Source organism: Triturus cristatus, chromosome 3_1 (genome assembly GCF_964204655.1).
Source record: "Triturus cristatus chromosome 3_1, aTriCri1.1, whole genome shotgun sequence".
Classification (NCBI taxonomy): domain Eukaryota; kingdom Metazoa; phylum Chordata; class Amphibia; order Caudata; family Salamandridae; genus Triturus; species Triturus cristatus.
Genome location: NC_140583.1, coordinates 657,410,058 through 657,435,736, shown reverse-complemented (window position 1 = coordinate 657,435,736; position 25,679 = coordinate 657,410,058). Strand labels below are relative to the sequence as shown.

Sequence of the window (25,679 nt, the reverse complement as noted above, 5' to 3'; positions counted from 1 at the left end):
GTATAGTTGGATTAGGCGGAGTCTGGCTGAAGATGTGATAGTTTTGGGGGTCATAAGGGCGTCGCGCCAGTCCACCTCCTCCAGAGGGCCCAGCCATCCCTCCCACGGGCCCTGAGTGGGGCGAGCGTTGTCGGGCTGTTGTTAAGCAGGGTACGGTATATCAGGGATACTCCTCCCCTCCCCGGATTCCCCATCATGACCTGGGCCTCTACCGGGCTGAATTCAGGGAGTGTTGTGTCTGCCGGGATATGTGCGCTGAGAGCATGACCTAGCTGTAAGTATTTATAAAATTGGGAGGTGTGGAGAGTGTAACGTGTCTGCAGGTCTTGGAATGACCTAATGTGGTCACCCGCCCACACGGCACCAAACAATGATATGCCGATGCAGTCCTATTGCCGGAACCCTGTGAGTGCCCCCACTTCACTCAACCACCTACCCTGCCAGAGAGGTGTCTGCCGGCTTAGTTTTTTATCCCAACACATGTGTCTTAGGGCCGTGCGCCAGGCTGTCAGGACCCCCCTGGTAATTGATGGTTGTGCTGTTGGTATTGGACTGCCGTATAAGAACGCCTAGAACTGAGGAAGGTTTTATATATAAGTGCTTCTTTAGAAACCTTTTGGTACTCTGGGAGGCTTGCCCGATCCACTTAGACTACAAAACAAAAGGAAAACACTAAAACATGCAGATCAATACGTCCTCAGTCTGATGATTACTCTAATGAGCAAGTGGGAAAGTGACCATCAATGCTCTTTCAGTTCACTGCAGTACTGCTCTTCATTCAATGATCATGCCAAATAAGAAAAATCAAAGGGCACTCAGTACAAAGAAGTCTAGTTTTGGCAAACACATAATCTTTGTGCCAACTGCAAATCTGACCTAGAAAAAGGAAATCACGCTTTCATGCCTTACCCTGACTGGCTATCTGTCTTATTCCAACACTTCTCATCCTAGGCAGAAAAGTTTCTAACAATTGGTGCAGATCCTGTAATGGCTTTTAAAAGTAATCTTTTGTATGTGCTGCATACTATATTACGCACGCCACAGCCATCAGCTTCTGGAATTTGATTCCACTGAGCACCGGACCTGTTTGCCCTGTCTTAACAAAAACTGCAGGTCCTGGGACTGGTATGTTACATTTACAATGATTCATAAACATAGACTTACATTTATATCACATTTTTTACAGTGCTTGTCAATTATATAGGCTTACATTTACATCGCATATTTTACAATGCGTTGTAATATCATGTTAATTTTTCGTTGCATGATTTCACTGTCCAGTACATTTTAAAACTATGTTTACACAATATTTTAGGAAGGAATGTGATCTTTATAATACATTTTTATTTCATATCATAACTTATTTATTAAAGAATATTGTTAATTTTAGAATCGAGTTAGAAAATTGATACGGGGCAAAAGGTGGGAAGTAATTTATTTAATTAGGTATTTCTAATTGATCTAAATTGATTTTTTTTCTATTTATTATTAGCTTTTTAAAGTGATATGGGGTCAAAGTGTGGGGAGAAATCTCTTTATAAATAGCAATGTTGTTTTATGTATTACTGGTTTTTTCTTTTACAACTCAGTTTAGGATAAGTCAAATAAGTAATATAGAGGCAAAGGTTGGGAAGAACTTTAATTAGCATAATTTTTTTAAATTTAGTAAATGTATTTAATATTTATTAGATTAAAAACATTTTTAGAACGGGTAATTAAATGGATATTTATTTGAATTTTGAGCACTTTAAGAACAGGTAATTAAAGTGATGTATGGTTGAAGGGTGCATAGTACTTTAATAAGAAACATTAACTATAAACACATTCAAATAACATTCACATTTTAATTTACATTAATTTAGTTTATGTTAAAAATATTTTAACAACTTTCATTCTATTTCTGAATGGGTTGGTTAAGTAATATAGGTACAAAGTGTGGATAGTAATTTAAATAGAATTAATTAATTATATTGTACTTTATAAAAAATATATTTTTGTTGAAAATAATTATTGTTCAGAAAGTTTTACAATAAAAAAACAGTAAATGGCAGTATTGTTTCTTGAAAATGTACTTAAAATGCACTGCTTACTGAATGTGAAAATAGCAACAGAATGTGCACATAGAATGTCGACAACGTTGTCTGTACTATATATATATATAATATATATATATATATTATATATGACCTACTGGCGGTCGATAGGAAGAGCATTTATTGTTTTGCCAATACCTTTGGCATTGCTTGACGAATCGTCACGAAATTTTTAAAACGTATACTTTAGTCTGTTTAGCTGCTGCCCTGAAAAGGGTGATCCTTCAAACGGGGGCCGAAAAAAAAGGGGGGTCCCAAAACGGACTTTCCCATGGGAATTTTAAACACGACTACAGCGCGAACCGCTGAAAGAAATTACACCAAATTTACCAGAAAGCAAGATGTTGAGCCAGAAAGTGTGATTTTTGAGATTTGGTGTAAATCCGTTCTGTAGTTTTAGAGATATTCAAGGTTAAAAAAGAAGTGTACATATCACACCACGGAGGATCCTGATGAACCAGGGCCTTATGGGCCTGGCGGCGCAGGGTACGCCTTAATCTCCTGAGTTCACCTGCTTTGTTGAACAGAGGCACAGGACATTCTGTTGAGCGTAGAAGATCAGGTTTATTAGCTGCAGCTAAGTACAGTTGTCCCAGAAGTACACTCAGTATGTTCTTAGGAGACTGCCACTTTACTCCGTGGCGCACAATCTTTTATAGCGCATAGATTCACCAAGAACACTCCCAATGCATACATGATTATCCAATGAGAAGAGTTTGAAAACAAGATATAACCAATGAGAAAAGTTTGAAAACAAGATATCAAGTAACCCAAATAAACCTCTCTTCCAACTGTTTTTGTCACCCCTCCCCACAAGTTAATCAGTGGTAGTGTCTAAAACTCAACTTGCAGGTGGCAGGACACATTTGTATGCTTTGGAGGACAGTTGTGAAATGAGAGAATACAAGTAGAGAATAGCGAAGGCCAGAAGATAAGATAAAGTCAGGAAAGAATGGTGCGAACCAACAGACTGTCGAGACAGGGTTTAATCAAACCAGACGAGGATTAGTGGACTCAGCCAGTCCCTGACATTAGTTTCGTAAACAGAGGCAGGAGGTTATTTTGACACGTCGCAGTAAGATCAGCAGAAAAACTTCGTTCATTGTGCTGCCTGAGTGAGGGCAATACAAAATGGCGGTGGAACACAAAATGGTGGCTGAATACAAGCGAGATCGAAAATCGAATTTCCTCAGACCCTCCTTTTGCCATAACTCAGGCCAAACACACAGATTCATTGCTAGGTGAGCATTTTCCATTCTACACATTTCATTTAAGCAGGTATATGTAAGCTATCAACAGGGATACAAAGAGAACAAAGCATTGGGTCATAATTAACATTCAGATAGCAGAAGAAAGTAATGACCATTAATACAAACAGGATTATCATTTTTTCACAACCCTAGGCAAAAACAAATCCTAAAATTATTTTGCGAACCTTTTCAGGGCTCTTATGCATTTCAGTGACTATTGTATACTCAGGTGAAACGGTGGCGATCCTTATCAATGCTCTCAGGTGAAATGGAGATACTCTTCAACAGAGGATAGACTTCATTCTGCTTTTACTAAACAGAATACTACTCTAAAACAATGCCAGCAAAACAATAAGAATCAGTCTCCTAACACCCATTCTATGCAATTGCACGGGAACCGCTTGTGCAACCATAACTATGCCCAAAGTCCGTTCTAAGCCTCTCTGGTAGGCTTCTATCGTCCATCAAATCTGCTTCTGTTGTTTTCTTCCGCATTGGGCCTCTTTATTCAGGTCTTCCATGAAAATAGTGCTTCTCAGTATCCGTTGGAGTGCCCTCCTGGCAAACACTCAAAGCTCACTCGAAAGTCTCAATGTCTCAAGGCAGTGCACCAATATATTTCCTCCGCGGCAGGCACTACAGATATTGTGCTCTTCGTTGGTCATGGGCACAGATCATCTCATGCAGACCCAAGTACTATTAATCGGAAAGAGCAACAGACTTTCACGCTCAGAAACACTTTCAGACTTCAACACTCGCTATTCAGTGTCAGAGGATGTTCGGGCTGCTCTTTCATTTAATTTTCCTTTCATCATGTAGTGCCTTAGATCCTCCGGTGCACTGCCCTTCCGTTGGAGCAAAGAAAAGAGGGGGGTTGACCAAAACTCAGGCCAAGGGGCTCAAGGGACTGCACACTGTCAGAGGTTACCAGCACATGACAGGTAGAAAACTGAAGCCTCAAACCAGCCCTGCCATCAACAACAGGGATCCTTCTCTTTCGCTCTTTTACACTTAAACTCTGGTTTTGTGATGTCCAACGCCATCTGATGGAGCAAGTACGATGCTTTGGAGATACCATTGATAGCGCGCTGGCGATCGCTGTCCAGCCCTGCTAATTCTGGGTGCTGGGACTGTAGGGCCAAGACGTCCGCCTTTCATCTGTAGCTGTCACTGATGGGAATTAGGCTTAAATCAGTGTTCTGCAGGTTATTATGACTTAATTCCCGCAGAATCTAGTGACGTAGGAAATGTGATACAGTTGTTAGTTTCCTTCAGTTTAGTATAAAAACAGTTCATTGTATTTAACAATAGGACTGCAGGCAGGTGGCCTGCAATCTTCAAGGGAGTGGCTAGAAGCCATGGGACAACTCTGGTTTAGAATGCACTGTCACTCTCATAAGATGCAAAGGCAGTACTTCTAGTCCAGGGGTCTCCAACGAGTAGCTCGGGAGCCACTGGTAGCTCGCCAGTACCTTCAAATTAGCTCTCTGAGGTGAAGTTAAGCCCAGAATCAATTTCAGAGTAGGTGCCTATTAAAGAAGGCAGCACTGATCATCTCAAGACCCTAAGAGTGACAGCCAGCCAAACGTATCACAGTAACTCATACTAACACTCAAACACACAGTGTGCCAGCCTATAGGATCTGCTACATGACAGTCTGTATCCATCTCAATATAATTAAGCCACAAGGAGATTGACCATGTTGCAGTCTCTCCTTTATTACTCACAACATGTGTGTGAACAGTGCACCATCAAAAAGGTATGGCAGCAGTAGCCTGAGCTGTAATCAGTGCTGACCCACCAAAATGCGGGACTGCAGGAGTCAGAGTGAAAATGTGTCAGTTAGATGCATGATCAGCTCAAAACCTGAGGAGAACAGGGTATGATACAGACCAGAGAAAACTAAGAGACTTTTAAAACAAATCACCATATTAAATGCTCCTAATAGAGAAAGAGGTTGCTCCAAGGGGGGTTGTGAAAAAAGAAAGTGCTCATGAGGTAGGACAGATATAAAGGAAGGGAATCCAAAAGGCAAATTCAATAACCAATCAATTAAACATTCTGATATCATTAGTAAAACTGGACGTGGTTCATAGTGGCACCAGTTTTACAGATAGGCCAGTCCCTTATGGATTTACAAATATTCATTTCATGATTTTCTAATGGGATAAACATCTCTTAAATTATTACATCTGTGTGTTCCTACATTCCTTATCTAGAACACCTCAAAAGGGGAAACGCATGATACAAATTATCAGGGGCTTGCAGATATCTCCCTTTAATAACTGTGCAGCAAGTGCACCATGCAATACACAGGCTAAACAATATCTCCTCATGATCACTGAGAATACTTGTCACCCTAGTCTAATAATTCTCAGGTCTCTGGTGTCTGATCTACAATTTTCCTTTCCCTAGTCACCTGTCCGGAGGGGGCACTATACCCACTTAAAATCACAATCCTGCTACTCAGGACAGCAAATAAGAAACTCTTGGTGTCTCTTATGACTACATGTAGAAGTGCAATATCATAAGGATAGTTAGGTCACCTTTAGCAAGAGCCACAGATTTATAGTTCAGGAGCAGTAACATGACTAACTGCAGGTGACACACTTTTAATCCTGTATATCTTTTTTTGTTTATTTTTTTTCAATACCATCATAGCCAAATAGACATGCACTGGTGAAGTGTTGTCTGTCATATTCACAGCATGAAATATCATATCTGTGAAATTTAGTAACCAGAACAAGTCCAACCAACTGTTGCGTAGCGATGGGCATCGTCATGACCATCCCCTCACAACACAGGGGAGCTTGTAACAGTATTAAAAGCAAAAGCGTAAACACCACGCAGAAACAAAAAACGTGCATAAAATAAAAACACACATGCCAAGCCATCAGGTATACTTGCTGTATACCAAGCACAGAAAGTATAGACAAATTTCAATATCATATGTAAATGAACGGAGACGCTCAACACTATGTCATGCACTTTATGCACAATGAACCTGCAACCCAGCAACTAATATTCTGGCCTGCTTAATTTGTCAGGCTCAAAAATAATATTCCATTTCCTTACTCCCCTCTTTTGACAGCTGGTGACCGGCTGTCAAAACAACTGACTGTGTCGCTTCTGACACACAGGACCAGCAGGAACAATTCATAGAAAGACAAAATGCACAAAAATAAACACAAACATTTCTTTCTAAAGAAGTTATGCAAAAACACATCTGTTTCAACACACAGCTGACAGCACCCTCCTTTTTGCAATTTGCACATTGATTAGGTCCCACAGGGACATATGGAACACTCGTTCCACCACCTCATGGTATGGACCATCGCTGTTTCGTTGGCTGTTAACCCCTGCTTTTTCACTACTCCTCTTCACCTACTGTAACATTCTCAGTCCTTTATAGTCTTCTCTCACCCTGATTTCCTGCCTATAGCCATTCAGGGCGCTCATTTCACCATTATTCCTTCACAACTGACATCTTCGTCAAACCAACTCACGTGTCCAACTGTAGTCTTGTCAGCCCTCGAACCACCCAGAACAATCCATGAATGATCTGTGGCAGATGCAAAAAAAATACACAACACACAAAAGAAAAACACTTCACATAACACACAAAAATATCAACTATAACTTTTAATCAGGAGACAAAACATAACACACATTAACAAAACATAAAAAAATAAAAAAATACAAACCTAGTGGTACTTAACTGTAACCATCTTGTCAACTTTGCAATGACTAAAACATGTAAGCATGTTAAGCCACCTTAATTTTAACTGTCTAAAAGCAAAACATTTTCACAGACACTCTGTGTTCCCTTGCGCCACAATTCCTCCTGTGAAAAATGAATCTTAATTTGCTGATCGTTTTTACCTAGGCATGTAGCCCATAAAATTCTAAGAAAGAGCTTCATCTTACTTTTTGTCTGAGGCTAATGCCACATTTGTTAAATGAAGGCAACTAAGTGGACATTATTTTTCAAAAGCAGAAATACCAATGTATCATTTTCTTCTCAGCACCCCTTTTTTTCATTTTGTCTTGAACAATATGGGAACAGACAGGGCTCCGTTACGATTCTCTGCTGTCCTATCTTATCAGAAAGGCTAAAAATAGCACCTCAGCGCGGAACCAGCCACTGCGAGCACTCCTGGCCCCCACCTCTTTCCAAGGCTCTCCTGCTGCAAGCATTACACATTTTCATGTCAGAGAAGCTTTCTAAGCAGTGATTTCACCTCCTGGTTTACTCGCTCCTATTTCTAGCCCCCACCTTACAGGCTTCAAGGTCAAAATCTGCCTTCAATTTCTGCATCGCATTCTGCGCTCTTTAGCCCTGTCTCTCTCCTCATCCTGAAGCTTGTCACAGACAAAAAAACCTTCCTAACTCTTCCTAACCTGCAATAATTTTTATTTGTTTTATTTTTTTATAAATTCTGTTTATTAAACGTAAACAACTAAGTCATGCGTTACATTATCATGTGTCGTACATCATATTAGTTATCAATTTGTAAAGGCAGCAATACAGTACTGTTCTTTATGTCATGCAACATTACCGGCATACAATGGTAATTATATCATACAGTGTTCTTCAGGCGTTGGGACATTTGGGGGTTCGCAGTCCTCCCCGATACACATTCCATCTAGACCATATAGCCATCCATTTTTTGGGGCAACCCCGGGCCACATACACTGTCTTCTCTCTCAACATACACCAGTCCATGTCCTCCTTCCACTTCTTCAGTTTCGGGACCGGTTTCCGTCAGCTCATTATTCCATCTCTTCCTCCCTCTATGAAGGCCTCCACTTCTCGCTTACACTTCATCCCAAATTAACGCTCAAGGGAATTCTTCTTTACCGCCCACCTGGCCCTCGCACCATGTTTTTAACTAATTTGGGCAGTCTATTGGAATCAGCTATTTTAAATTCTGATTTTATCATCCTTGGAGATTTTAACTTTTATTTAGAGGATGCAGGGAACAAAGATACAGCAGAGTTATTGGACAGTTTTGGTTCTTTTGGACTCTCACAACTGGTGCATTCCCCCACACATACTGCTGGGCACACACTAGATGGTGTGTTCTCCTCGCTTCAGGGTCTTATGATCAAGGATACGCTTCCTTTAACTTGGTCAGACCACTCCCTAATTAAACTCACGCTCCCCATGCCTAGTGAACCCAAGGAGGTTGTCAGTAAACACTCTGCCTCTGTTGGGCTTGCATGGAATAAAGCAGACCTACCATCTTTTATTGCTCTGCTGGATTCCTCTTATCCCTCCATACATGACCAGGTAGACCTGGCTGTGGACAGCTATACTAATTGGATACAGGATGCAGCGAATGCTTCAATTCCTCAAAGAACGCTCTCAACTAATAGGTCTAAACCTTCTGCCCCCGGTTCTCCGACTGTCTTCGTCTGGAAAAACAGCACTGTCGTCGCTTAGAAAGACGGTGGCGGACGAACTATGATGAGCCTCAGAAATTAGCGTATAAGACTGCACTTTCCAATTATAAAAAACTCCTCATATCTGAAAAAAAAAGATACTTTACCTCGCAGATCGAGTCCGCCGCCAACTCCTCTAAAGAACTGTTTACAGTGATCAATAAGCTCTCGACACCCACTAACACAGGCAGGAGGGTTAACCAGGAATTCTGCAACGAGGTGGCCGAGGTTTTTAAATCGAAGGTTTTAGATATTTTTAATGCTTTTAGGGTGGCTTCTGACCCCAGCCCAGTTTTATGCCCAAACAGCCCAAGCACTAACAAGCTTCCACCATTTGTGTTCTCGGCAATCTCGATAGACACAGTGAGAGACCTTATCCTTCAAGCTAAGTCGGGTTCACCTTTAGACCCCTGCCCCCCAAGGGTCTATCAAGAACTGGTACAGTCGGTGAGTTCCCCACTCACCGATATTTATAACCTGATGTTCTCATCTGGTGTTTTCCCGACTAGCTGGAAGCAGACTTCCATTTTACCTTTATTAAAAAAAACCACTCTTGATGCGACTAACCCCACCAACTATCGGCCCATTGCCAGACTGCCGTTGCCAGCAAAGATAGTGGACAAAATAATGAATAACCAATTGTCCCTATTTATCAATGCCAATGGCCTTTTAGACCACACCCAATTTGGCTTCCGTAAGGACCACAGTACAGAGTTGGCATTGATCAAAGCCGCCGAGGAGATTAGGGCAGTTATGGATGTTGGAGGTGCAGCAGCTCTGGTGCTCCTCGACCTTTCTGCGGAATTTGATACGGTGGATCATGGCCTTCTGCAGAGACGCTTGGAGAAGCTAGGATTAGGAGACTCAGCACGCGCACTTATAGCCTCCTTTCTCGCCGATCGAACATCCACCGTATCCATGGATGGTTTTAATTCAGACTCTTACACACTTCCCTGCGGTGTCCCACAAGGGAGCTCTCTAAGCCCCACATTATTTAACATATATGTCTCTGAACTAGCACCCCTTATCCGGAATTTTGGTTTCAGTCTGACCACCTATGCTGATGATACTCAGATTGTGGTGGCAGCCTCCAAATCCCAACAGTCTCCGGCTCCGCAGTTCAGGAATTGCATGAGTGCAATCAATAAGTGGATGACAGCACACTGCCTGAGGCTCAACTCTAGTAAAACGGAAGTCCTAATTTTCGGGAGCATTCAGCCCCCGTGGAATGATCTGTGGTGGCCCATTGAGCTGGGTTCCCCTCCCACTCCGGTGATTAAGGCAAAGAACCTGGGCGTGCTTATGGATGCCAAGCTCACTTTCCATCATCACACAAACGTGGTAGTGTCGGCATCGCATTTTCTCATCAAGAAAATCAGGAAAATCTTTCCTTACATCCCCAATCACACCAGGAGAACAGTAGTCTCCTGCCTTATTTCATCCAGGCTCGACTACTGCAATGGCCTTTTCTTGAACGCACAGAAGCATCATCTGCATAAATTACAGATGATCCAGAATGCAGCGGCTCGCCTCATACTGGATATTCCTAAATATCACTCCGTTTCCAATGGAATCCGCCATCTCCACTGGCTTCCTATACCCCAGCGTATTGATTTCAAAGCCCTGTGCATCGTCTTTAAGGCCTTGCATGGTATTGGTCCGAGTTTCTTGCAGGATCATCTTTCTTGGTACTGTCCCACCAGACAGCTGCGGTCCACTGGAGCTCGTTTACTCGCTGTACCAAGAATTCTCAAAACTCACTGGGGTGGACGCAGTTTTTTTTACGGAGCGTCTAAATTGTGGAACACCCTTCCGTTCTCCCTCAGAAATGCTAGCTCCCTGACGATTTTCAGGAAGCAGCTGAAAACTTGGCTCTTCCAGCATTAGGGCCAACGTATTCTTGTATCATTGTTATGTCCAGCGCCAAGACACCCCCGGGTATACGTGCGCTCTATAAATTCCTGTAACATAACATAACATAACGGTGGCTCCCCATGAAACCTGCAATAATTAACCCTTTTTAAAAACACATGTTATATATATTACTTCTTTTAGGGGCTACAATTTATTTCTATTCTTAAATTATGAAAAACATTTACTGTGAATAACTCACAGAACATAATAACATAACATACTAGCTTTAGAACAAATGTTTGTTACTACCCTATGCAACGGTACTTAGTTCATCAACCTTAAAAGGATGAACATCTCAGTAGGTCTAGCTAGAGTTAGAACCTTCAATCTTGATATTAAACCCAAACCTCTGCACTGGGCAGATTGGCTCACTGAGACATTAAAAGCAACCCCAAATGGGAACAACCTGCAAATTTGTATTATACCTAAATATATACATTTACTGAAGCCTAAGGCACTTTAAAGCTATTGTAAAGGGCAAGAATGCTGTTAAATAGTCTATTTTACCCAATTTCGACTTTGATATTTGGGGCACTTAAAAATAAATATCCTATAATTGTGCTACATATTAATCATCCTCAGAATGTTCTTTACAGATTGCAGATATTGGACATTAGACATATCTCTTGCAATCCTTTAGAAAAATGAGTTTTATAAAGCCTGCGCCAAGTGAAATTCCATATACAAGTGTCCTCACTATGCAGTACAACACAACTTAAATTAAATTATAATGCTAGGAGGTCACAGTATGAGTATTAAGCTTTATAAATAGTAAAAAATGAATTTAGAAGCACTTATTTTTAATAATTATTTTTCATAATTAATAATTATTTTTGATAAACCCAATCATTTTTGATAATTTCACATATAAAAGCAAGCTGCATCCCTTCCCTATCATTTTAGATGCATTCATTAAGCACAGAAACCTAATTTAAAACATGACAAATTTTTGCGCCACTTCTTTTTTTTTTTAACAGAATAATTATTTTAACATTAGAACCAAGAATATTCTTATAACAATGCTTAAAAAGAAGAAACCCTTAATTGAAATGTCTTCCTGTAATACAAAATAATGAACCTTAGTTTTGGAACCTTTTTAAAATAACATTTTGAAATGCAAAGTTTCACCCGTGTTCAACTGAGGGCGAAGTCCTGGCTGAGTAAACATTCCTGTCTATTAGAGCTGCTTGCTTAGCGACAATAAAAGCTTGTCTCTCATTGTTGTAACATGAGCACGGTGGCAGTCTTTTTCAAACTAAGACATATCAATGCGTGTTGCGTTTGAGTTCAGCAAAAATTTACTTCAGCTGAAGTGTTTGCCTGTTAATATCTAATTCAATGTATGTAAGTAAAAAAAAATACTATGTTTATTTTTCTACAAAACACACAATTTCGTTTTTGAGGCCATTGTATTCCTAGTGAATGTGAATTTTAATGTTATTTTTTAAGCATTTAACAGTTTGCACATGTGCATAATTGCTAACGCTATAAATTATATAGCAACATATAGCTATTTAGCATATCACATGGTTCATTTCTGGATTTTTATTTAATTTCTACTTAATATTAATTAACTGACATTTTGCTTAACAGACTGAAAACATCAAGAAAAACCACAAACACACATTGAGCTCATTTCAGACATAAACAGAAAGGGGTCAACACTCAGGACACATACATTTAACCCACAGAAACACACATTTTAACCCACAGATCAACACTTAAGACAGAAACAAAGGACAGCCCACAGACTGTACTTAAACCAAACCATTTGTAAATACTAGTTGCAAGTCATATTTACAAGAAACGCTTCTTAATAGTGTTCTAAAAGACTGCAAAAAAACTAGCCCAACAGACTGCTATATGTCCTGCCATACGATGTTGTCTATCTAAAACCTCAATTGTATAATCATTCTCATTATCTTTAAACTGCTGGGCAGCCTGTATAACAGTCATTCCCTTTTCCTTCCTATCTCTTTTTGCTTGTCTTATTTCTTTCTGTTTGGCTTCCTTGTGCCAAAGGCGGAAAGAGTCAAACATTGCCGGCCGGGCTTTTCTTTTAAACAAAATTGCTTCCAAATAATCTAATATGTCAGGCTCAAAGCAACCATTCTGTGGCCACTGCAGAACCCCATCGTTCTTCGTGTATCGGATCCATGCCTCATTAAAGGCAATGGGGCCAACACCATGTTTAGAATAAAGCTCATAAGTGGGAGTTCCAACCGGAGGAATTAGACAAGAGTCCTCCAACCGGAAATCCCTATCACAACCAAAACAACAAAACTTTCTAAACTTACTCAGACCAGGCATCGTTATTTCACTGGACTGTTCACAAACATCATGGGGTTAAATCAAATAACACAGCACAAATGTACTCACCCCTCGGCTTCGGCTTTTGCAATAGCCGAATCAAAGACCCAAATCAAAACAAAATAGTGGGAGCTACCCACCAATACTTAACTAAGTGTCTTCTTACGCCAACAGAGGCCCGTCTAACGTCTCAAGATACCATACATCACCAAAAAGGGCCAAAGCAAGGCGGCCGTCAGGGCAGCAGTCGTCAGCAGCCGTCAGGAAGGAGAAACCGCGCTGAAAAAGACCTTCGGACCACAGGGGTCGCTTGACGTGGTTCGCGATTCCTCCAGAATTTTCTTGCGGGGTTCCTCACGACCCTCAGGCAAAAACTGCTACCTCTGAAGCCGCCTCACAGAGGGCACCAATTGAAGAACCAGGGCCTTATGGGCCTGGCGGCGCAGGGTATGCCTTAATCTCCTGAGTTCACCTGCTTTGTTGAACAGAGACACAGGACATTCTGTTGAGTGTAGAAGATCAGGTTTATTAGCTGCAGCTAAGTACAGTTGTCCCAGAAGTACACTCGGTATGTTCTTAGGAGACTGCCACTTTACTCCATGGCGCGCAATCTCTTATAGTGCATAGATTCACCAAGAACACTCCCAATGCATACATGATTATCCAATGAGAAGAGTTTGAAAACAAGATATAACCAATGAGAAAAGTTTGAAAACAAGATATCAAGTAACCCAAATAAACCTCTCTTCCAACTGTTTTTGTCACCCCTCCCCACAAGTTAATCAGTGTTAGTGTCTACAACTCAACTTGCAGGTGGCAGGACACATTTGTATGCTTTGGAGGACAGTTTTGAAATGAGAGAATACAAGTAGAGAATAGCGAAGGCCAGAAGATAAGATAAAGTCAGGAAAGAATGGTGCGAACCAACGGACTGTCGAGACAGGGTTTAGTCAAACCAGACGAGGATTAGTGGACTCAGCCAGTCCCTGACATTAGTTTCGTAAACAGAGGCAGGAGGTTATTTTGACACGTCGCAGTAAGATCAGCAGAAAAACTTCGTTCATTGTGCTGCCTGAGTGAGGGCAACACAAAATGGCGGTGGAACACAAAATGGTGGCTAAATACAAGCGAGATCGAAAATCGAATTTCCTCAATCCGTCGGCCGCTAGATCTCATGCTGAAGCCTAATTGGCTACCACCATATCAACCAGGAATGGTGACAGCCATCCTTGATTCGGGACTCAGTCCAGAGTGCTAAGAAAAGAGCAAATAAAAGACATGGGGGCAGGATAGGCATATCCAGTGCCCCTAGGCTGCTGGAGTACCAGTGGAAACCCGTCAGGGCCAAAAACATATTTTTAAAATTTTGCCACAAATTCATGGACAAACTACGAACCTATGGCAAAATTTACAACAAGCATTTTCAATGCAATAGGTCTTGCATTTACGCGAGTTTGAGCTATTGACATTGCAAATGACAATGCCTTTTATTTTTATTTTCGTTTTTAAAACATAAACAAAAGGCATTGTCATTTACTATGCCAATAGCTTAAACTTGTGTAAATGTGAGACCTATTGCATTGCAAATACTTGTTGATTCACAGCCTTTCTGTTAAGATTGTTACTGTGACTTAGCCAACATATGTATATAAAACAACTTAATTCTGTGTGTCTCTGTATTTTGGGAGGCAGAGTTCCTTCCAGCTCGGCACAGGAGCCCATGGTCAATGAGTGGAGATTGGAATGCTGGACTTCGCACTTCTCGTCATGTCTCACGTCATGGTATGCAGCTAGTTTATAATTTCTAGTTGTAAGTCATGGGGAAAGTTTAGCGTGGGCACGGTCAGTGCACCGCTGGCACGCAATCCTGCCAGCTCCCAGTAAAAACTGGCACAGAGACACATTGAAACTGGCAGCAGATAAGGAATACACTTTCCAAGCTGGGACTTTTAAGCCAATACTTATAATGGGAAAAGTCCAATGTGCTGTTGGTTAAGAATAAAGTGATGGTATCACAATATGACACGGTAACTTTTGGCAGCTATTGTGACTGACCTAGACCAGGTAAAATGGTCTCTCTCTCTATAGCATGATACATAGGCTAGTTAATAATCAAATACAAGCAAAAACATATATACTGAAGGCAGAAGAGCACCAGCAGGCACCTCCATATGCCCCGCATTGCAGTACCATGGTCATTAAATCTTTCTCCTTGTATTATGAATGTAGAGTGTCTAACTTTTGAGGTCTACCCTAGAGACTTCTTTAATTGTTTCATCAGCCTCATGTTTTCCCCCCAAAAAATCATATACAAATATATACATATTTACACCTATTCATCCATTGTTCTGTTCAAATGCAGCCTGCATGCGATGGTCAGCAAAGCTTCCATATAAACACATACACATTCATTCAGCCGTTCGTTCATTCATTCAAGGGATCCTTCCAGAAACACGGGAGCTGCTGAATCTGGGCAGGAGGGAGACAGTCTTCCTGAGAGTGGGGTTCGGGTGCCGGATAAACTGCAGGTTTTTTTTTGCAGCGCGGGCTCATCCGGCCACTGAATGCTATAAGTGAAGGCCCTCTGAGCAGCAGTGGGCTAAGTTGACAGGGGCGGTCCTCTGAGGGGAACCCTCGCTGGAAACATAACATAACACGTATATTTGTAAAGCGCACGTTCACCACTACGGGTATCTTGGCGCTGAATAACAGATGTTTATTGTTACCCAACTCAATGGTACTCATTTTATCGACCTCAGATGGATGAAAAGCTGAGTGGACCCGCCGGGTTTTGAACCTGTGACCATGAGGTCGAACACAGGCCCCTGCAGCAGACGCATTAGTCCACTGAGCCACCAGACCCGGCTGGAAGGTATGAGGAACTCACTCTGGGCATCGCCATCGACCATGAATGGAAAAGGGCATTTGGGAGTGGCTACTGGCCTTGCGCGCACCAGAGGAAAGGATGCCTATGGTAAACAGTCCAATCTATGACCCGGGAGGGTACTTGATAGCAGGGAAATGCCAGGTTCAATAGCCTTCTGCCTATGGCTGACAGGGTTGGGTAAGGGTCAGTGTCCGGTTCGTCGCAGATTTCTTGGCTGGTCAGTAGGCGTGAAATTCCAGTGGGGATAAAGGTTGGTCATTTGCAAGCCACATTGGACTTGCCACGAAGCAGCAGCAGGGTCATTGGGGTCTATTTACAGCTCTGTGATTGGACCGAATCTCCGAGTTCTTTTGGAGATCAGCTCTTTCCGGTGATTGACACTGATAGTTACACGCGTCCCTACAGGATTTCCATAACGTTCGATGTCATCAGGGCACCTCCTTTCTACATGAATCTGGCCACCCTGTGGCTGGACGTGCAGGTGAGCGCACCCCTGGGGATTCTACTCCCCGCAGGGCACGAGGGGTTGGAGGGACTGGATTACACTCTAAATAAATAATTGAACTCCAAGTGTATTATCTGGCAACTGTTGATCTCAGATCCGTTAAACATTGCAGCTTTCCATGGTGTACCTGGTAAGCGTAGTTGCGGTGCAGTTCATAGGAGGTCCAGGTATCTGCAGCGTTTTACCGTGTGTAAATCTAACGGGTGCTTTAAAAGGTGGGCACACTTAAAAGCCAGACCCGTTAAATGAGGGAAGAGGCGTGGCCAGAACCCCGGATCTCTCTGGCGCTTACAGGCAGCAAGACTGGTAAGGAACCTTAAAGGCAGTTTATGGGGCTTATTTCTCCTTTGGTGTATGGGTTATAAATGTACGGCCAATAATGCCAACAGGTTTCTTTAGAAACAGGCGGGCACACAAACCATTTAAATCATCCTGGAGTAACGCGTTGCCCCTGTAGGACAGGCAAAGAGGGAGTGTCATAGTAGTTGCCTTCATTTTATCAAAAGGAAAAAAAGTCATAGCTGCGCAAGTCATATAAAGGTGTGGTGTAGGCTTTCTGATCCGATAATTAAATAATCATCGGACACAGTCGGTTTTAAGCGGTCTATTCACTATGCAGGCATACATACCAGCAAGAGTTGGAGGCTTTTTTCGGTCTTAAAGGTGGCTCGTAACTTGTCAACTTGATATCTAATCAGGGGTGAAATTTCATATGGTGGAGGAAAACTACTTCAAGGTGCTAGGCTAGAACCCGACAAAGCTGTCACAAATGAGTTCTTGGCACAGGATTTGCCAGAACATCAAATCTGTCTCCAGAATAAAGCATAAATAAACAAATCCTGTATTTGTAAGACCCCCAAGGGTCTCAATGCGCTGGGGGCCGTCGGGGAGATTAAGTGAGCTATTGTCCAGAGTGACATGGTGCTGAGCTGTCGCCGGGGTTCGAACCGCGAGTCCCGCGCTCTGGGGTCTGCCTCCCTACCGCTCCCATAGGTCAGCTCACCATTGGTGGGGGTGAGAGTCTGAAAAGTTTCAGCGCTCCGCCCATCATCTCCTTGTGTGTGCTTCTTCACACTGCAAGAGGTGACCTATACTTGGCAAGACGCTGTATAATCACGTACTGGTGTTGTACTTGGTAACTACTTGAGTCCTTCAACCCACTACACGCAAAAGTTTCGGGGCGGGGTTGCTTTTTACTAATACCATTTGAAGACGCTGTTCATTGGAATATTACTTCTCTCCGGATCGAGGGGCTGGCTAAATGAGTAATGATTACATTACTTTTTTCCTTAGTACAGAATTTGTGTACAGGAAAGCTGGAGCCTCTAGAACTAACTCCCGGGTAGTTTGTCTACGAAATCTTTTGGGCGTCCATTCGTTTTTACTTCTATCACATGCCTGTTTTTTGTTGACCGTGCGCAGGCATTGACCCGCTACTTGCCTCCAGACCACAAATTAGACTGTGGCAGAATCAAAGCAAAGGTTCAGTGGTAGAGCGAATCTGCTGATAGCTATTCATTCAGTCTTCACTTCAGCTCCCTTCAGTCTGACTGAAAGACGAATCATATTGTTGTGGGAGCAGAGACGTGCCGCATTTTGAGACCCACGAGTGCTCGTTTCACCTGTTGACATATCGTATGAGACCGAAAAGTCACTCTGTAGCAACATATAGATCTCAGTGTATTGTGACGCTCATTATCTGGTCTTAGGATCGCCATGCATCACTTTAATGAGCGTGTTTACCTTGCGCGATGCCTTTGTGTGCAATTGAATTAAGAAGCGTCACGTTTTTTGTTTAGCTTTAACCTCCTAGATCAATGGGACAGCGGCACATTTTAAATGGCAAACGGACGTCACACCTAGGGGGTGCAGTTTACAAATGCAGAGATGCCATTACAAACTGTCGTGGGTCAAGAGGGATGAATTAATGCACGTATATGAGGGAGCGTCCCAATAAGAAGTGGGTCAGGGAGACTATCTCGAGTTACAAAAAATATGCAGACAGGGTGGGCGGGGCCTAATGCCGACAGGACGGACACCAACCCCGCTTCCACAGGCCCCGGACACAGAAGCAACGACAATATATCTCGCCAAGGCGAAGCAGCGCATGCGCTGCATTCGCAGATGAGACCTAAAAAACAAGCGTGGAAGTCTGCTCCCAACTGGGCCTCCTCCCCGAGCCTTCTTGGGCCCTGGGAACCCATCCCATGGGGCCTAAATCTAAGGGGAGGGCGAATGGAATACCTCTCCCTGAGCCTCAATAGGCCCGGGGACCCCATCTCCAGGGGCCAAATACAATCAAAAATGTGCCCCCCCTTTCTGAACCTTCTATGGCCCCCAGTGCCAAAATCTATGGGGAGGAGTCACTCAGCCCCACTCCCCATGCCTTATCAGGCCCAGGGACCACCATCCCGGGGGCTACATTACGTTATAAAGTCGATTGGGGACGCATGGCCTCCTCTGAAAGCCTTTATAGGCCCTGGGGGTCAAATAGAATAAAAACGAGGAGTGGTTGCTCCCGTTTGGCGAGAGATTTAAAAAATGCTCCCACCAGACGAGAGCAAACACTTGCTTGGGCAAATAAACTACTGTTTCCTGGGGTGGGCTTTCCGGGACCCAGTAAGTGAGTAGACCCAGGGGGATGGGGTCCCTGGCTCGAAGATGGTTCAGGGAGGGTAAGGCTGATAACCCCTCCCCTTAATCAGTGCTTCGGGCCCCAGGCGATGGTGTGCCCGGGGCCAAAAACGGTTTGGGAGGGGGGTCGAAAGCCCCCTCCCCTTGGTAAATAGATTGGGCCACGAGGGATGAGGTCCCCAGGGCCAAAAACGCCTCTGGGAGGGGGATGCACCCCCCCTTAAATACATCCAGCCCGAGAATGGGGTCTCTGGGGCCCTAAAAGGACTGGGCACACTACTGACACCCACTCCCCATATATATATATATATATATATATAAGTAACAAGGTCCCGTCTTGGCTGAGAATCCCCAGGAAAACAGGTACGGACCACAGCGAGTTCAGGTATTTAGTGCAATTTATTGCGTTGAGTTATCAGCAATTCTGGCATAGCAGCATTACGCGTTTCGACAGTGGAACACTGTCTTGATCACATCAAATATATATATATATATATATCCCAACACCTCGTCCAATTTTCTTCAGAAAAACGAGCATGGACCACAATTGAGTGCTAAAAATGTTTTATTAGTCCTCGCCTGCCATATATATATATATATATATTGCAGCTACGATGTACAATAATACAATAATAGTACAATAATACCAGCACTCGCAGGAGCAGTTCACCCGGATTTTTTTCAGGTGTAGGTACACACAGACGCGTTTCAGCAACCGCCTTTCTGATGACATATGTGTCTTTATGAAAAATAAATATTTGTAATATATGTATAGCTAAAGATTAATGGAAGAAGACATGGGTAAATAAGTGTCTAAATACAGTGATGTAATATCTGACGTCATCAGCAGAGGATTGCGGTCACGTGAGTTATAGTTGCCTGCACTAACTATAACGGGGGAATTTCATTGGTTTTTTACGAGTGAAATGTCCAGCTAACTATAACATGTGTGAAACCTATGGTTTTTTAAGTGAATTTGCAAGGTTTTTTAAATGCTAATTCGTAACTATAACGTGTGTGAAACCTATGGTTTTTTCAGTGAATATATATATATATATATATATAGCCAACAATTTGTCGTGCAGAAACCCGAGCCGCTTGCAATGGCGGGCCGTGGCAGGGTCGCGATCCCTTATAAATCCAACAAAAGCGTCATCTTTCAACTCTTGAAAACTTTGAAAGTGCATGCACGCCTTTATGACTAACTCATGGGTAATGCTGGTGTAGAGACTATTAATGTCAAGACACATCCGTAAATAATTTGAATTCCACTTCACATCTTCAATCAATCGTAAAAAATCACCTGTATCCTTCACAAAGGACGGAAGGACGAACTCAGAGAACTGTTAAAATTGTGAATGTAATTCATTGTATCTTATTTCAGAATGAGTGTATTATGGTGCTGATGATGCAACTGCTACTCTATATATGTACTTTGCAAAATCAATAAAAATGTTATTCCAAACAAATGACGGAAGGTCCTGCACCAAGGATTGGAGATAATGATCAACATACCTAGAGGTATTTTCAAGACAACTACCTCTGGATGACACTATTGGCCTCCCTGGGGGGTTTGTCTTATCTTTATGTAATTTAGGGAGTAGGTAGAGGGCTGGTAATTTAGGACATTTACACTTTAAAAATTAGTATTCCTCAAGTTCTAGCAAGCCTCTTTCCTTCCACTCCCCCAACTGCTCGTGGTAATCTTTGTTAGCCTTATCGTATTTCGCTTTTGTACTTTTTTCATATCTGGTGACATCATTGACCTGATTCCTACCCTCTTCCAAGTACTTTTCTTTTGATAATACTACAATATTTCTGCCCTTGTCGGATTTCTTCACTACTACACTATCATTATTCTTAAGAGCTTGGATGGCTTGGACGTGTACTTCTGATAAATTATTATTACCATACTACCACATGAATTGATTCATTATATGGTGACAACTGCATGTATTTATAATGTGGCAGATTATCCTTTATTTGATAATGTCCATGGTTACGATCGTAAAGTGTTTACGAAGTCTGTTTTCACTGTTTTGACAAGGGATGTCACATGATTAATTTAAATAACCCGTTTTTTCACATGCTCATTACTCGTGAACAAGGAGCGGACGCTCCAAAACGCGTAGAGTGACTTTGCATCAATAAATCAGGCTGAAGGAATTTGTGGCCATGGTGTGTTGTTTTCAAGAGTTGAAAGACGACGCTTTTATTAGAGATATATATATACATATGTGTGTGTGTGTGTGTATTACCTACTGGCGGTCGCCAGTAGGTAGTTATAGTTAGGACCCTGTTTCCATAGGAAAACCGCAACATTCTATTTTGAATAACTTTGGCGCCGGTCGACGAATCCTCGCGAAATTTTCAAAACTAATGGGGCGCTACGCTCCGCTCCTACCCTGAAAGTCTCGGGGGGATTCGTCAAGCGGGGGCTGAGAAAAAAGGGGGTCCCAAAACGCGTTTTCCCCATGCATTTTTCCATAGGACCTTTAGACACAGCTACAGCCCGAACGGCTGAACAGAGTTACTTGAAATTTGGCAGAGAGGTAGTCTACAGGTCAAGGAAGTGCCTTTTGTAGGTCTGGTGTAAATCTGTTCAGTAGTTCCTGAGAAAATAGCATTTAAATCAATATATATATCTGTGGCAGCTAGACAGCTCATAACCACCTAGTCATGGTTAGGGTGTCCCAAAAGTACCCCCAAGGCCAAAAATGTTAATTTTTTTTTTTTTCAAAAAATCGCCTATTGCGCTTACCGTACGCGTACGGTCAAAAATAATTTAAAAAAAAAACAATATCCACGTTTTCCCCACCCCGTGTGCAAAAGCTGCCCGATGGCATATCATTAACATGAACAAATAATAGATAATCTTTCACAACGAAGCGCATAATATGTCCTCCGTGTGCGGACGGTGAGCGAAGCGCATCGTGCGTACATGGCCCATCCAGCGTAACCTGGGCACGCGGTGCGCGTAGCGCACCGCGTGCCCACCATGCGTGCACGGCGCGCACGGAACGAACTGCGTGAAGTGGGCGCGCACGCCACGAACGGCGTAAAGTAACTTAGCATTTAAAAAACCGTACAAATTCACTGAAAAAACCATAGGTTTCACACACGTTATAGTTAGGAATTAGCATTTAAAAAACCTTGCAAATTCACTGAAAAAACCATAGGTTTCACACATGTTATACTTAGCTGGACATTTCACTCGTAAACAACCAAATAGAATGTTGCGGATTTCCTATGGAAACACGATTCTAACTATAACTATCTACTGGCGACCGCGCCGGTTGACGAATCCTCGCGAATTTTTCAAAACTAATGGGGCGCTCCGCTCAGCTCCTACCCTGAAAGTCTTGGGGTGTGCGCACGGTGAAAAACCAGAAAAAAAAATAAAAAATAAATACATAACTTAGCATTTAAAAAACCGTACAAATTCACTGAAAAAACCATAGGTTTCACACACGTTATAGTTAGGAATTAGCATTTAAAAAACCTTGCAAATTCACTTAAAAAACCATAGGTTTCACACATGTTATAGTTAGCTGTACATTTCACTCGTAAAACACCAATGAAATTCCACGTTATAGTTAGATCAGGTAACTATAACTTGCGCGACCGCAATCCACAATGTGTCATTTCAGATGTCATCATTGATGTGAAGAGTGATGTCACTGACCATGTCATGAGTGATGTAATATGTGACGTCATCAGCAGTTTATTGTGGGCGCGCAAGTTATAGTTACCTGATCTAACTATAACGTGGAATTTCATTGGTGTTTTACGAGTGAAATGTACAGCTAACTATAACATGTGTGAAACCTATGGTTTTTTAAGTGAATATATATATATATATATATATATATATACATATATATATATATATATATATATATATATATATATATATATATATATATATATATATATATATATACCCTGCAGTGTTCCTGCCCCAAAGTATACATGGTCAATGTAAGAGTGTTACAACATCTGAGAGCCATTGCCAATGAGGATAGGAACTACCCGATTGCCCGCCATATGCAACAGACACATAATTGCAATGCGGCAGAACTGACATATTTTGTTATAAATTCAGTGCCCAAAAACATCAGAGGGGTCATCAGGGAATTACAGTAAAGGAGATTGGAGTCCAAGTATAGAATGATCTTGAACAGCAAAATTCCATGTGGACTAAATTCTGATGAAGACTTATATGTCCATCTGTGAGATATTTAGACCATCCAGTATGCTGACCTACTCTCTTCTTGAAATAGCCACGTGTAGACAGAGATATATATATATGTTTAAACACACAATTTGGCACTTAGTATAAACTGATTAATTTTCACTGTTTAATAGAAGAATGGGGTACTGTGAGGATCAAGTTTGAAATACACTGAATAGAATCCCGGTCTAGATGTTGAATTGTGATGGTCTTAACTCACCGTGATACATTTATATGTAACGGTATCTAGTCTATGGCAAACAACCAATTGGTGCACAATGTGGCAACTTAGAGGGGAATATAGAACTTTCTGGAAGCCCACTGGGGACATAAAATTACGGTTGATATATTGAATATTTTAATTAATTTTCTTTCCCCTTCAGCTGCTTAGACAATTCAATGGCCATGGACAGTTTTTTTATATTATTGTTGTATCTTTACCCACTTGAGAAAAGGGATACCATGATTTTGTTGTGTGTTTTGAGTTGAGCACATTGGAACAAATCAACAGATCATTACAGAAAATAAGTTTAACCAATAAATTTCGAAAATGATAAATGATCAATAATAATACTTGACCATATTTTTTATTGCTATGCACTATTTGTGAGGTATGTTCAAATTGCATATACATTATATATATTTTTTATCACTATATTTTTTTTTATTCACCTGTGTGGTGGTATGCACGGAGAGCAGTTTTTCTAATTGTTCAATGGAAAGCATGCCCATGCTGCTGTGAATGCAACGCGCAGCAGTTCAAAATGTAAGACAAAATGGCGTCTACGGTATGTGAGAAAGGCAGTGAGAACTGCCGAAACGCGTCTGAGCCTTCTGCATTAAAATTCAAGATCCGTGTTGGTACCTTTTTTTTCATGACATAGCAGGAGTGGATGAGGATAGCATTACAATGCAATGTAATTGTTATAGTTGTAACTAATGAGTTGTAATATACCTGTATGTAAATGTTTTTGTTGAAACGTCTGATGTCCAGCACTGAATTCCCCTTCAGTATCTGCAGCCAAGATATCCCCAGCAGCTTCTTTCTCCTTTGGTTCCCCTCCCTGTGCCTTGGTCAAGCCTTTGAAGGCTCACCAAGGCTTCTACATCTTTTGGGGCTCATAGTGGGATAAGTCTTCATCTATCCAGCAGCAGTGCTGCAGCTGACCTTTCCCTTGAATGCGCTGGAGCAGTCTGAGTTGTTCTGTGGAATGTGGCCCTCACCTTGCTCCTCATGACTCTTTTTTTCACTAGCACGAGAGGCGCTACACTCTGCAAGAGTACTTCCAGCGACTGCCCATATTCATGGCCAACAGGAGGAAAGTGGAACAGCATAACACAGAGAACCACAGCTTTCAGTGTAAGGCCCTACTGCGGGGCTGCATGATGCCCGCTGCATGGAAACGCATTTCTGCTTTGCTAACCCTTTAGGAGCCAGACCTTCCTTGATAGCACACGCTGCTATGCTCACAACTGCGCTTGATATGAGTGGGTGGACGACAGTAGTGAAGGATCAGACGCCTTCACGTCTTTGATTTAAGGACTTCCTGCTGATGCTAATGATGTCCATCCTTGCATGGGTAAAGCATTACTTTTACTTAAGACTATGATGTATGCCCTGATTCACTTCAATGATCTATTAAGTACATCACAAAATATATCCTCACTGCATAGGAAATCACTACAGAAGTGCTGGTTGCATAGAGGTAGCACGCTACGCACCGGCGGCAAATGCTGTGCTCCACACACATGTTGAATGTACATTAGATCCCTGGTGTCATGGTAAGCTCATGAAGAGTGGCCTTAAGAGACCGCTGCCACACGGTACTGTGCGTTAATGCCCCCATGCCACACTGCACATGATCTGTCTCTGGTATGGTGCTACTGCCATGCTATACATGGGATTGCTGTAGGTGAAGTCCCTCCTGGACACACTACACCTCTTCTCACTGCAGGCTAAAGCCCTATTGCTTTTAATCAAGTGCAAACATTGCTGTATAGGACACCACTGCCCCCACTCGACACCTGTACTCTACAATGTATGTCACTATAGCCATACCACACACGTGTGATCACTGCTCATGAAGACCCTCCCACCATACTTCGCATATCCTACTGCTGAATGGTACCAAGCGACACACCCTGCTCACTGCATGCAACTCTTCTTTTGCAGTGGGGCTCAACCAATTTTCAGATTTGACATTTGAGGAATTTAAGAAGCTGTACCTCTGGAGTGAACCTCAGGTAATCCCTGTTTGCTTGTGTTGATTTCTATATAGGCTGCTTGTCTCTGTGTGGAAATGTGTGTGTGCTGTTGATTTTGTGTTCACATGTGGTGTTCAAAATCTGATAATATAAATGTGTGTAAATGCACCTCGTTAGATGTGGCTCTCTATAAGCAGAGTTT

The 25,679-nt window shown here is 42.2% G+C and overlaps 1 protein-coding gene across 3 annotated transcripts in view; it reads left to right on the top strand.

Moving 5' to 3' along the window:
* Positions 1-25,679, top strand: part of CTSH (cathepsin H) — a 222,907-nt gene that overhangs the window by 14,208 nt on the left and 183,020 nt on the right. For all 3 annotated transcript variants that reach the window (XM_085644698.1, XM_085644696.1, XM_085644697.1), the window contains 2 exons: positions 24,527-24,632; positions 25,446-25,516. In XM_085644698.1, coding sequence (XP_085500824.1) covers positions 24,527-24,632; positions 25,446-25,516 — 177 coding nt within the window. The remainder of the gene's footprint in view (positions 1-24,526; positions 24,633-25,445; positions 25,517-25,679) is intronic.